Source organism: Hydractinia symbiolongicarpus, chromosome 7 (genome assembly GCF_029227915.1).
Source record: "Hydractinia symbiolongicarpus strain clone_291-10 chromosome 7, HSymV2.1, whole genome shotgun sequence".
Taxonomy (NCBI): domain Eukaryota; kingdom Metazoa; phylum Cnidaria; class Hydrozoa; order Anthoathecata; family Hydractiniidae; genus Hydractinia; species Hydractinia symbiolongicarpus.
This window is the reverse complement of record NC_079881.1, coordinates 15708815-15723391: the sequence shown is the minus strand read 5'-3', so window position 1 is coordinate 15723391 and position 14577 is coordinate 15708815. Positions and strand designations below refer to the sequence as shown.

Here is a 14577-nt window from a genome sequence, read left to right as displayed (position 1 = left end):
TACATTCTGATAGTGTTTGCTGCATGGAAATGATGATGAAATTGGATGGAAACTACATTCTGAAAATAGTGTTTGTGAGAAGACGAGAACGAGTTGGACTGACTTCCAAAAAAAAAAAAAAAGGTGTAAGAATATAGAATTAACAAAGTAACAGACTAATTTGAAAAAGAGTGAAAATGCCGAAGAAAACAAGTGATTTATCAAAATGGCTCATTAGACCTGAAAAGTAAGTGACTTATTAATAAATAAATATTTAATTACTTTGTTAACCCCACCACTGCTTTTTAATTCATCCCATAACTGTTATCCAAGCAACCTTTACACTTGTTTTGCTTTTCAGACGAACAAACAAAGAAGCAACAACAACACCTACAACGACGACACCTACAACGACAGCACCAACAAACCCGGAGAATAATTTTAAGGAAACAACGAGTGATCCATCTAAACCGAACCAACCTCGTTCTTTGAGTTTTCCAAAAACAACGTTTGGTAAAGATCCGAAACAAAGATCGTTTAACCCAACATGGTTTGACAAGTTCCTCTGGTTACATTACGACCAAAATAAAGACGCTGCTTTCTGCTTTACTTGTCTCAGTGCTCTTAGAAAAAGCATGATTTCTGCAACAAAAGCAGAGACAGTTTTTACTGAAACCGGCTACCGAAATTGGAAAAAGGCGCTTGACACTGGAAGAGGATTTTCTAAACACGAATGTAGCGACTCCCATAAAGAAGCCACTGAAAGACTGATTACTGCGCCAGGTACATCAAAGGACATTGGTGAAATCATGGTAGATAATCTTGCAGCCACAAAGGAAAGGAATAGACGAATGCTGTTAAAACTGTTGCAAAGCGTTCGATATCTAGGGCGACAATCACTTCCGTTTAGAGGCAATTGGGATGAGGAAACACACATCGAGTTGAATTCGAACTTCCACCAGTTACTTTTACTCCGATGTGAAGATGATAAGGAACTGAGTGCATGGCTTGCAAAAAAGCAAAACTACACGTCACCGGCTATTCAAAACGAAATGCTGCGAATCGAAGCACTTAGTATTTTACGTGACATTGCAAAAAATATTCAGTCAGCTGAGATTTTCACAATCCTTGCAGATGAAACAGGGGATGTCTCAAATACGGAACAACTTGTCATTTGCATTCGGTGGGTTGATGATGAATTACAGGCTCACGAGGAGTTCATTGGCCTCCATCCACTACCTGATACTAGTGCTGACCAAATCGTTTTTTTAATCAAAGATATTCTTTTACGAATGAACTTGAAATTAGAAAATGCTCGCGGCCAATGTTATGATGGAGCTGCATCCATGGCTGGTCACAGATCTGGAGTTGCTACCCAAATCAAATCGTTGAATGAAAAATGTTTGTACACACACTGTTACGGACATGCTTTGAATTTAGCTGTTGGCGATGTGATAAAAGAAATCCCTGAACTTAAAGAAGCGTTTGGAACTGCCTATGAAATATAAACTTGTCAAAAAATCGCCAAAGAGAGACACACAATTAAAGAATATCAGAGAAGCAACAGGAAATGAGTCCAAGTCGGTCCATGAGTTTTCTCCTACACGATGGACTGTGCGAGGTGAGGTTCTTGAATCCTTTCTTGAAAACCATAAGGAATTAATGGAGCTTTGGACATGGTCATTATCGAATGTTAAGCTTCCAGATATAAGAGCGAGAATCAACGGAGTAATAACTGTTATGTCTAGTTTTAATTTTGTCTTCTGCTGTTGTCTTGGTGAAACCCTATTGAAACATACAGATAATCTTAGCAGGTCTCTCCAAGGAGATATTTCGGCAGCAGAGGGACAGCAACGGGTGTCGGAAGTCTTAGCTGTGTTAGAGAAGATCAGAAGCAACGAATTGTTTGAGCTATTTTGGGAGCGAGTTCTTGTCTGGAAATCACAACTCGGAGTATCTGATCCTAAACTCCCACGAAAAAGAAAGATGCCAGATTATTTTAACAAAGTATCAGATGGCCCTCCTGACACATATCATTTTCATGACACTGCCAAAGATCACTATCGCCACGTTTACTTTGAAACTTTCGATCTAGTTATTAACTACATCCAACAAAGATTCGATCAACCTGATTACAAGACATACGTCAATTTACAGGAAGTTCTTTTAAAATCGATCACTGGTCAGGAATGGGAAAGTCATCTAAAAGCAGTTTGTCGTTTCTACGAAGGAGATATCAACGAGTCACTTGCTAAAGTCCAAATACCGCTACTCCCAGTCATGGCATCCAACCTTGGTTACGACAAAGAGAAATTCAAAGTAACCGATCTAATCAAGCTGTTAGAAAGTTTTGATCAAACGCAAAGAACTCTTCTAAGTGAAGTTGTCAAAATAGCGAAATTGTTGTTGGTAATGCCGTCCACAAACGCCATCAGCGAAAGATCGTTTTCTGCTTTGAAACGAGTCAAAACGTACCTTAGATCAACAACCACGAATTTACGTTTAAACAATTTGATGGTCCTCCATATTCATACTGATTCCGTTGACAAAATGGATTTAACTCAAATAGGAGATGAATTTATCGATAAACACCAAAGCAGAATAGACACTTTTGGCTATTACAATAGATAACATTTTTAGTCTTTTGTTCATGAAATTTATGTAAACGTTTATTCCCTGATTTAAAAAAAAAACTCAGAAAACCGGAGCAATTGTCTGTATTTTCCTTTATTTTCGTGATTTCTAGTGATTAAATTTCTTTAAAAAGTACTCTCAAAAAGGCTGTTTTAGCCAATCTAGCGCACTCAAAATTCAAAAATTTTCTTCGCCCGTCGGGCCCAACCATAGTGGGACCTCCTTAGACACTGAAACTAGGCTGGCCCCAAAAACGAAATTCGTGGTTACGGCACTGCTAGTGTAATCAATATTTTTATCAATGTTACAAAAAAAAGGAAGCTCAAAGGGAGTAGATTTAAAGGAAGAACTTGATTAATCATATATGATATGGCATTTAAATTCAAGTTAAAAAAGAATCGTAAGCACTAGGGGGGGCTGGAGGGGCTTTAGCCCCCCCTCACTTTTTTGCTAAGTAATAGTTTTTTATTTTCTGCCAATAAGTGTCTCTATAACTGCATCAAAATTGATGTTATCCAACCAGAAAACCTACAGGCTATCTCACTAAATAATGCGATTATTTAGTCTTAAGTCCAAGGTATAACCCTTTCATACGTTTTAGGAAAATGCGTTGGCTTCCCCTGAATCTCACCAGGTGGCTTACAGCACCCCCTGGACCTCAGCTGTTTCGGCAACTCGCTTCGCTAGTTGATTGTCACTAAAATCTCAAAATCTCCCACTATGCCTAGCACTTTGGAAATTGTGGCGCCGCCCCTGTAAGATCTAAACACACTAACGGTGGCTTTGTAGTGAAGCATTCAGCTCCAACGCGGAAAGTCTTTGGTTTAATTTTAATTTAGGTGAATCGATCCTTTCTACTTAATGCTCAGAGTCAGGATCCTGTTGACATCTGTTGTGCTTGCACGCCTTTCGCCACTGAAATGGAAGTTTTAAATTGCGCTAGGATCACCTTTTCAGGACTTTCTTTGATAACAGTACGATTTAGAAACTTATGAGACTATCCCCGGGTAAATAATAGTAAAATAATGATAAAATCCGATAAATTAAACATATATACGATGAAGCATATGTACCAAATCAATAGCATGTTATCTTCCCTTTTTTGTGCCCCAAAAAAGCATTTCCTTTATCTTGGTTTCTAGCATAGAGTTATTACACCATTGCAGTTCCAACATTTTCGCAGAACAAAGCACACGTGAAATAACGTAAAGAGAGTAATAACGGATGAGCGCACGGGCCGACGCACAGGTAGTTGGAAAAAGAATACTTAAACTTCTTGAGTGAAAGGGTAACTCATCTTTCGCATTTATTCATCATGGTATAGTTCCATTTTTCTCTGAGTACAAAAAGTATTTAAATTTTTAAAATTAATTTAATTATAAATATCAGTGAAACATCTGCGGAATTAGGTAAAAATCAAAAACAGTTTTTTTCATAATGGTACTATTCAATTCAATTGAACATGGCGAATCAGCGCGAGTCAAAAACAAATAACATGAAAAACAATCCAAATCTCATCTAACTTCTAAGGATACTAATTCTTTCCCGCTGCATTTAATATTCTTATCGAATAAATTCAATTATAAAACAAAAATAGTTTGTATCACGTATCATACTTGTTTAGTTTTATTTTCACAATAAGTTTCCACGCAGCTGTATGTGTTACTGGAGTGGTTACATTTGTAATTCTTCAGGGAAATTGCATCAGTAGCAATGCCACTGACACGTGGCGTTTTATCCAGATGAAGCAAATAACTTTGCTGCAACACACTGGACTGAACTTTTTTTCCACAAGCCTGGATTAATTAGTTATGCAGAATTCTACGTTTATGATCATCTTGAAACGACGATCAGAGCTTGCTTGTATTTGCTTCTTAACCAAACGTTTATTCCAAAATATGGTACGACGAGTGTACTAGCAATCGATTCTCATCTTTCAACAGCAGCGACAGAAATGATTGCAAATTTGTTTTCACCCTTTCAAGTGCAAATAAATGCATATGAAGAAATGGACATCAACCCTAAGATATACCCGCAATTTGTATCCACAGTAATGGATACGTTCAGTTCAAAAATCATGCAGATTGTGAAACAATTTAGGTTGCATAATCTTGTGTTGATCGTCTTTCAAAAAAATGAGAATGATTTTTTCTATCGCGACAAACGAATTTCCATTTGTGCGTAAAAAGATAAAACATTAAGGTCACTGATACAAACCGAATGCAGAATGTGATCAAAGACCTTGCTAGAGATAGTGATAAGAAGGTTATAGTATGCTACAGTCCAGTAATTAGACGCAGTGCATTTGTTTCGAAAGGTCTTCATCATGTTCTCTTTGAAAATGCCTTTCAGAGGTTAATAAATATAAGTTTTCATTACAATTTAACTGGTAAAACCTGGATTTAGAACAATCACTCTCCTGCGACATTTACTTCCATCCATAATGGGAAGATTGACGCCGTTGATGGTAGTATAGTTCTTTCATCTGACAGTATTTTAGAACTTGGTGACATTACGTCAGCTGTCCTTCTGTCAAGAGCCAGTTTCAAGCAACTCAGTTTTTTTGCTGCAGTGTATAATTACTTTCTATTTTCCACAAAGTTTCAAAAAAAATTATTTTTAAGATTGCTAAAAGAAACCAAGCCAGTGAATTGTTTTTACTCTTTTTCTTTTACTCAAGAAGAACAAGACAATGTTAAGGTTCGTTCGAGACCAAAGTCAATGACAGATTGTGGAGAACTTGGAAGACTTTTCCTAGCCAAGATATCCCATCAGTTATACAGTGCGGAAATAACAATACAGAATCCCCTCTGTCCATTTGAGAAATGAAAGACTGTCCACCTGGATTTGAACCAACGTTTACAACAGTCTATGATGACAACTATGGTGGATCCAGAGAATGGTCATGTAGGTTTTGCGATGAAAACAAAGTCAAACCAAGGAATGGAACATCATTTTGTCTCATATGTCAAGACTTTACTGTGCCTAACATCGCAAAAACTCATTGTTATGATCCTCACAAGAAGATGTGCATATTCTTGCTTAGCAAAACAGGTATCGACATAACAGTACGCTCTGCGATTGGAGTCGGTAGTGTCTTGTTCTTCATCACGCACGCGAGGCACAAAAACACACCTGTTGTTCGATCTTCAAATTATTACTTAACATTGTGTCAATTACTAGCTCATTTATTTTTGATTCTAATTAATCCATTCTTTTTTATTGGTGAACCATATCTGATACACTGTCAGCTTAGACATGTGCTTGTTCGTATTTTGTTTACCAGTATTGTTTCAGTAACATTCTTGAAAGTGCAAAAACTTTTATTTTTATTCAAGCAAAAAGTTCAACTTTTCCAAAAAGTGAAACTGATGGCGAATTTTAAATATTTATTCTTTGTGATTTTGTTTATGCTGGCCGATATTATATTGTCAGTATGCACATGGTTGAAACGTCCTGCAACGGTGGCATCTACACGTGACATAAAACTTTTGATAGTTACTATTTCCTGCAACACTTTAGGCCATTTGAATCTCCAGCTAATATTATGTGGTGTATTACTTTTCTCCGTATTTATTTAAGGCTTAAGGGCATAGAAGCTGCCGTCGTATTTAAATGAAACAAAGTACATAGTGTTCGCGAATTTGACGTCAATTTTGATCTTACTGTGTATGTATTCGTTATATTTTAGCGCAACAGATGACGTTCTTCATTCAACTGTGCAAGCAATATCGATTTTGTTGAGCAACGCCATCCTTATGTTCATTCTGCATGGTTATAAAACATACATTATTTACTTCAAGCCAAGTGATAATACACTGTCAAGTTTTAGCGCGAAAATGCAACAACACAGTGAAGAGAGGGTAAAAACAAAGATTAGATATCTTTCTGCAAGAAGTAGCAAGACATTATACTAACATACATACATACTTTGAAAGGCGATATATTTTACGATTTCAATTTTTCTTTAAAGTGATTCTTGATATGTAATAAAAACCTAAATAAGAGGTTAAACTAACCCTTTATGAAATTCCTACTGAGTTTTTGGCAACATTATTTTATTTATTTACAAAAATTTACAAAAATTTGCACATTTCTGCGCATGCGTTATAAAAAGGGTAAAGGTAAGAAAGCAGAACCATTGGGGTAAAATGGCTATGAGAGAAATTAATAGATTTCCAAAAACGCAAGATCCAAACAGCAATGGCTCAAAGAATTCAGGGAAAAAGTGATACTATACATAGCCGGTAAAATAAGTCCACAAAAAGGTGGTAATAAAAGTCAGTAGAAAAGCCACTGAAGATTTTTTCTTTTATAGGAAATTTAGAAAAAAAGTGGGAGAATGCCCTTATCGAAATGCCCTTATCGAAAAATAATTGGTAAAAAAATTACTGGACAAAAAATATAAACATGGTTGGTTGCCAAAAAAAGTGGGTAAAAATTTTTGGTCGGTCAAGATATCAATCACTGACCTTAAAATTTGTCACTTTTAATCGAATTCAAGGTATTTTTTTATCACTATGACATAAAGAGGAGGACGCTTGAAGAGGAGGACGTCCGCCTTTAAAATGTGTTATGCGGGGTTTTAGATCTCAGTTTTCACGCAAAAATGTTCTTAAAGATAAAAAAAATTAACTCGGATTTCACAATTAATCTGATCGTCTCGCTATATAACCTTTAGAAACTCCCTAACAAGCTAAAACATAAAGAATTGCGAAATATATATGATAAATGCAATTTCCTGCAATTTTAACAGTTCCGTCAAGAACAAAACATAGCTATCATAAAATGGAACAATAAGTATTTTAAATGACCTAGAGAATAACGATGTAGCAATACTTTTCATATCTGCATCTTCCCGGTTATGAGGATTTACTCAAATATTACAAGTAGTGGTCGTCCTCCTTCCAGTAATTAAAACATTTTTTTCCCCACATGTCTATGTCTCACCGGATAAGAGAAAGAAGCGGTTGCGGTTAGCAGAAATTAATCTGAATATAGGAAAGAAAAAAAATTACGAATTGTAAACGATAAAAATGTTACTCAATTAGGTCTTTTGACTTTTTTGATTCAGATAAAGAATGGTTTACATTTTAACTTGTGACAAGGTTGATAAGAACCAACTACGTTGTAAACTTCGCTTGATGTCATCAATGCAAATATAGGTATGTGTAGAAGATTAAATGAGAAAAGATCAATGGTGTCTTTTAAAACGAGAGTAATGCATCTTTCCTTGCTGTTATTATACCAAATTCTATGTAGTTTAGACAACCTCCACATAAACTCACTGACAGTGCGAATTGAATCGGTAAGGTGTCATAAGGTATATTCTAAATATGGAATGACTGGCAACAACTTTTAGTAATATAGGGCTTGATTTTGAAGAAAGAATTAGAAAACAAAATAAGTAACAAACCAGGCATGTTTTCTGAAATTGCTTTTTCAAGTAACTTGTTTCTTAGCTAAAGTTTCGAGAATTTATGCCGCTATATATTTTTGTGCAACACCAAACCTATAATTAAAGCAGGCAAAAAACGGCTTCGTGATTAAAAACTTCTCCCGGAATTTTAATTTTCACGTTTTTACATTGCTTGTTAAATATCAAACCATACTTTAAATATAACCTAGTCGGTAAGACAACTAAATAGGTATTTTTAGTGAATAGTGAAATCTGTGCATGTATAGCTGACTAACATCACCAAGGTGAACATTGACAAACGAACTTTGACAAGTATACAATGGGCCAATTTTTCGTTTTGTCTATAACAATTTTGTCAAAAATTTTCTTTGAACATGTAATTTATCGAAATTAGCATGACCAGACGTTGGACAATCAGCTTGAAAAAAATATATAAACAATTCGCACTTTCTTGACTATTTCTTGAAATAGGCATCTGCAGCCTCAATGGGTTGGCTGTTTTTGGTGTTTCTATAGTTTTTTTGGAAAAAGATATTAAACCATGGATGTGCGACATTGTTTATCTATACTAAGCACTCAGCTCGGAGTAACATTCATTCTTGAACCAAAAAATAGAAAAAAATCGAAAAGGCTGGCCAACTAATAACAATGGGTTGTGAACTGTTTTGAATGCTGAGTAGCACAGTTACTTGTGGCTTCACCCGTCTGTCACGCAAAATAATAACTGCTGTAGTGAGACACACGAATTGCAGTAAATATGGGACGGGCGAACCCGTGGATTTATGAACGGGTCACTGACTAGTATGCCAAATTACTTCAATACTGTTTCTGTTCTAATTTATTCTTAGGAAGGTGTAAAAAGATATGTGTTGCTGCCTTGTTACGAATATTCCAACGCATATTTTTTAAAGTTAGTGTGACGGAAGCCAAAAAAAAAGTTTCTTTTCTCTTAATTCAATGCTCCAATTTGTCACGCTTTTGGTACTAAAGCTGAAATCTACTGCTTTCATTCCAAATAAAGTTAAAATAACTAAAATAACATGACAGGCGGAAACGAACTCGAAAGTCTATAGTTCAAGTTGGTAGCCAAGACAGAAATATCATGTATATGTCCTTTCATAAAAACAAAAATTAACATTAAATTCTTTAGGCTACCTCAAAGTCTTAAACACAATTCACACAAGTTCCCTATTTCTCGCGCATATTCCAAGCCTTTTTTGAGCAGCTGTAGAGATCAGTTGCAAATAAATACTTGGGAAGTTCAAAGAGGTAGTATTCAAGATTTATGACGATCTGCGACGTAAACAACATCGTTCGGGAATACGACGAAAGCGGCAATAAGTAATTGACGTACGGCAAAACTGAAGCAGGATGCAACTCCATTAAAGGTCAAAATATCTTGACTTTTGCTAGTGATATCTTAATCTTATTCCTTCGTTTTCCCGCCCAAATTTCCTGGCTTGCCCTTATTGTAACCTGGTGAAGGGATAAAAGTCAGGTTTCTGCTTATCATATAATACTTCTACTATACATACATAACTCTATTATAAATTTTATAATCCACGAACTTAAATATATATGCATATATATGAACACATGTACAAGAATGAACAATTACGAAAACATATTTTGTCGTTGTCTATGAGGTAACTTGAAAGATTGTTTTTTCTAAGATTGAATGACTTTATAGTATTGTACAGCACTGTTCCTTCTGCCATTTTTTGTCTGCCTCATACTCGTTTGTCTTGCCTTGCTGAGCCGACATGGACAATGTGTGCATACGTTTGATGACGTCTTTCAGCCCGTATTCAAAAGCATCTGTAATATGCATGTTGCATTTAGCAGAAGTAAGAATGTGTTTTGCGCCCTGAATCTCATTAACAATATCAACGATTTCCTCAGACTCTTGAAAGGTTTCAGGGGGTAATGAGCCACGTTTTAAATCAGTTTTATTACCAACAAGTATTAAAGGCATTTTGTCTTCTCGCGTTTGTCTGATAACTTTGTATAAGGACCTCGCTTCTTTAGCCGATTCTAAATTCTCCACTTCATACACCAGCATAATAACATCGGCAGTTTTAATATGCGCGTCTCTGATTGGCGGACTTAAAAAAGAGCCTGATATATCGATAATATCAAGACTTAAATTATAACCCCTGTAACGGTATTCTCGATTATAACAATCTTCTACAGTGGGTTTATACTGAAATGTAAATGAATTATCAAGAAAACGCTTGACTAGAGATGTCTTTCCACATCTCGACGGTCCAACGATAACAATCTTTCTCGGTTGCGTTTTCTCGTTTTGCTGGCGGATAATGCGATTAGCGAGTGCAATGTTTCGTCGTAAATTTCGATTGACTGTGTTGATACTCATTGTCTCTTTCATTGTGTTTGTATAGACTTGATTTATTTATTCATGTATTTATTGTTCAGTCTAAAATGTAAATAGATAAAAATTGCCACAATTTGCCACAATTTGTCACAATTTACAAAGGGACTGACATTTTTTAACCAGTAGTCACATTTCGTTGCAGCACGAAAATGAGGAGCAATAACATGCTAATAATAATTAAAACACAATAACCCCTCCTCCTTTTCGCTATAAAATAAATCTTTATCAAATAATCAGCACTGCCTACTAGAGCATCACGTCTTTTTATAGTTCATCAAAATCTATTTTTTGTAACGTAGGTCGTAGGAAACACTAAGAACTACGGCTTATATCAGGTGCTTAGCAGTGGGATAATGAAGATCCCTATGATTGTCTTTTCATGATGAAATATATTAAAAAGCTTTTTGTACCCACCAACCTACCCACACAACCACACACGTCATTGAAGACCACGTCGGCAACGCAAATGGTGGCCTCTGATGTAAAAAAAATCACAAAATCTGTAAGTTGTCCATATCAGTAACGTGACGAAACTGTTAAACTTATTAAAAAAAAAACACACCACCACCTAGTTATGTGGTTCCGAAGAACATAAAAGTATATACTAATTACTAATCAGGTCAACAAAAATCCAGCCGCTGAAATAAAAATAAAATTCACACATGGTGCAACATAACACAAAATCAAACCTGTATCTTTACTCTTTTTTGTTTTCTTCGTATGACCTGAAATGTGTTTTTAAACACAGGAAGTTAACTTTTCAAATAACACTAATTATCATTTATGATTATAAAAAAAGTTTGTGATAGCCAGTCCAACATTTCAGCGAATTATGCCCTGATTTATCTGGAAGTACTTCTAAAAAAAGAACATCCTCTCGTTTTTCTATAAAAAATCTTATTATGGAACTATAAGTTAACTTCGAACAATTTAAGAAGCAGACGCTGTGAGAACACTTGTTCGGTTTAATAATACAAAACGTGTCTACACCTTGCGTTGTTTTGTTAATTATAGTTTCAATCTTATTGTCCAGCTTATTTAATGAAAAAAAAAACTGGCACGTTTAACAAAACAACACGTCAATGACTGACGTCAATAGTTCATTCCTTAACACATGGGTAATTCCCACAATTTTTGTCATGGGATGTTTTCATTGTATTGTCGTTTAGATGTGTCCTTTTCTATTTTGTAGGATATATAATCTATATATTTATTTGTTTCATTTCCTGTGCTTCAAAAGACTTACTTATTCATATCTTTTTTTTTTTTTTTTTGGGGGGGGGGGATAACATGCGTTGCGTCACTTTACTAACTTCATGCTTCTTTTATTTGACGTTAAATTTGTTTTTGTTTGATATGATTTGTTTTTTTTCGATCCTTTTGTTATGGGTCATAACAGTATGTCACAAATACTTATGTTTCTTTGTCCTTTTAAAAAACATGACTAATTGGGCGTAAATTATTTTCGCAAATAACAAGATTCGTGTGCATTTCTCGGGATGGAAATGTAGCACAACCTTATTTAAACTTAAGATCAGATAAAGATAATTGCGTCACTGAAACTGGTTTTGTAAAAGGCAATAGTACTATGCGTTCGTGCTGATGCGAAAAACGAGATACAAATAAAAACAATAACCAAATTCTCCTATATCACCGCCCACAATGTCTACTTGAAACAACTTTATCTTATGCAATCATTTTTGTCTCTGTCTGTTTATTTGTTGACCAGTTAATTTTTAGACGTGCGATGTCATTCTATCGAAATTAGGTTGTAAACCGGAAAGAAAAAATTTATAGAACTAAGAATTATATTTCCCAAGATATTATTAATGCCTTTAAAAGTCTATAATGATTATTTGATTACGTTGTTTAAAATCATATAGGGTCTTGTACATGATGACACTATCTAGCGCAGAATGTTACAACAATAACACTTTTAAAACAATTTATCTATTTACAAGTGGACGTCAAATGAGTCACCACTTTCTAATTGATATATGCGGATGCCAATTTTTTTGTTCTTTTCTTAATTTTGGTAATCTAAATGCCATGAATTTTTCAAAATCCGCATGAACGAGTAATTTTACAGTAAAATGAACTTAAAATGCATTGTTGCATAAATAAAAAAGTCTGAGCTATAAATGATATGGTTTCGTTTTCCTCCCAAACCTGTTCTGGGCCTCTCTCCAAGACAAAATACTAATTTTTAATCTCTGAATGGCGCGACTGAACGATTTAGCTTTAGATTTGGCTTACATTTTAAAATTACTTTGTTGCTTTGTTGGTAGGTGTGGCACTATCATAACGCCAAAAAGGCGTGAAATATCTTTTCTCTGAACATTCAGACTGGAGTAATCCGAAATTTTAGGGACGTGGATAATGAGAAACAGTAACGAAGAAGTAAGCAACTAAGGTGACATTTCAAAAGTTGCTTGGCGTTGTAACTTTAACAACAAAAAAGACCAACAACAAGCTCTTTAAATCTTTACAATAATGAATATTGGAATGTTATTCAAGGTGTAATTCAAGTTAGGAATCAAATAAAAAAAATAGAAGCAATATGTTACATATAAAATTGAACTCAAGGTTGAGTTATGATTACATAGTTCAGCATTTAAAAATTCTTACTCAGCAAATTACTTTTCTTATATTTGAAAATAAGCATATGCTTTTACAGCATCGTGTGAGATAGCTAGCAATTATCTATCATTTTGCGCGCACGTGCTGTTTTAGTTAGCAGTCAACTTCAGAAAACTTTTGTTTTCTCACGAAAAATGAAAGTTCCAAAACAAGGCCGTGCTAGGACTTATGACAGTTCGGTAATTCCTAATAAGGAGAACATGATCCAGCCTGACGTAAATTTAATCTCGATTGGCAAAAGACAGAAACAGATAATGACAACACATACATTGCACACACACAATACTAACCGTAATATATAAATTTTTCTATAAAGAAAACATGTGATGTCAACAATATTGTATCACCAGCATAGCGCAAAATCCCAAACAGATGCCCAGCCATCAGTACATGGATTTTTTCCATCACCTTCCTGTATAATCTCAACATATGCGCCAGTTGAGAGAACCACACATTGCATCGAGCAAGGTACTGCAGCGTTGTTTTTTTGTTTTGTATCTACGAAAACAAAAAATAACAAAGTTGTCTTGTGAATACACAATTACTGTTTTTAATTAAGGTAATTAGCAAAATTAGCTTTGTTTTGTAATGTGGTGATAGATCATTATATTATAGTTATTATTATTATTATTATTATTATTAAAATTGTTTATCCAAGATAGGCTCCTCAGTTCTCCTTGGTTTTGCTATCCAACGAGGGTCCTGCAAAAGGGATCATAGTGCATTTAAAGCTTCCATTTAAGCTACGAAAGTTGTGCAAGCACAGAAATCGCTCAACCAGACAACCGCCTAAAATATCAATCCTATTCTCATGCTGAACACTAAGCAGAAAGGATAGATTCACACTTTTTATAGTCTCTGGAATACCTTCACCGGCGTTTAAATCCAAGACCTTCCGCACTGGAAGCAAATTCTCTACCACAAGTCTACCAGTCAGTAATTATATATTGTTGTTGCTATTATAAATTTTAAATCTTCTTTGCAGCTCTGAGTTATATGGAAGTGATAAAAGAAAACATAAATAAATTTTATTACGATCAATACTGGAACTCTCCTGCATTGATAATTTTGAAGGTAAAAGAAGGTAGCAATACTGAAAACTGAAAGACGCCAAATTTTCCACAAAAACTAAAAACAGAAAGTGATTTTTTTACGTGTTATGAAAATACTGAATACGTGCGATGATGTCAACATGTGCAAATAATTTTTAGGGTTAAAATTAAGATTTAAGTAGTTTCCAGCTAGCTAATGTTACTTATCACGAGAAGAATAACATTAGCATTAAGAATGAAATGAAACGGATGGAATTTGGTTAGTTAATAACATTCGCTTATTTTACTTGTTTTGCCCCGTTCGGATCCAACTCGGGGTTTTTGTTTGAGTGGAAATTCAGCTTATATGATCTGGAATTTGGAAAACAGGCTTGAGTTTAGTTTTTTTCATAATTAACGGTTACTGTTGTATCAAAACATATACGTTCTTTGAATTCTCTCGTCGTAGAAATACGCAA

General features: G+C 34.9%; 3 protein-coding genes across 4 annotated transcripts in view; 1 reads left to right on the top strand and 2 right to left on the bottom strand.

Annotated features, from left to right (window-relative positions):
- LOC130649270 (uncharacterized) overlaps positions 1 to 14577 on the bottom strand; it is a 74307-nt gene that overhangs the window by 26328 nt on the left and 33402 nt on the right. The gene's annotated exons all lie outside the window — the stretch shown is intronic.
- On the top strand, positions 177 to 1487 carry LOC130648534 (zinc finger MYM-type protein 1-like). Its single transcript, XM_057454586.1, has 2 exons — positions 177 to 226; positions 341 to 1487. The coding sequence occupies exons 1-2, from the start codon at positions 177 to 179 to the stop codon at positions 1485 to 1487; spliced, it is 1197 nt and encodes a 398-aa protein (XP_057310569.1).
- On the bottom strand, positions 9532 to 11564 carry LOC130649271 (ras-like protein rasS). Its single transcript, XM_057455522.1, has one exon. The coding sequence runs from the start codon at positions 10419 to 10421 to the stop codon at positions 9717 to 9719; it is 705 nt and encodes a 234-aa protein (XP_057311505.1). The 5' UTR covers positions 10422 to 11564; the 3' UTR covers positions 9532 to 9716.

Bases quoted from the DNA above. Each gene is read 5' to 3' on its own strand.
- LOC130648534 (XM_057454586.1), top strand. From the start codon at position 177: ATGCCGAAGAAAACAAGTGATTTATCAAAATGGCTCATTAGACCTGAA. The intron at 227-340 runs GTAAGTGACTTA...TTTGCTTTTCAG, and splicing joins TGGCTCATTAGACCTGAAAA to ACGAACAAACAAAGAAGCAA.
- LOC130649271 (XM_057455522.1), bottom strand. From the start codon at position 10,421: ATGAAAGAGACAATGAGTATCAACACAGTCAATCGAAATTTACGACGA.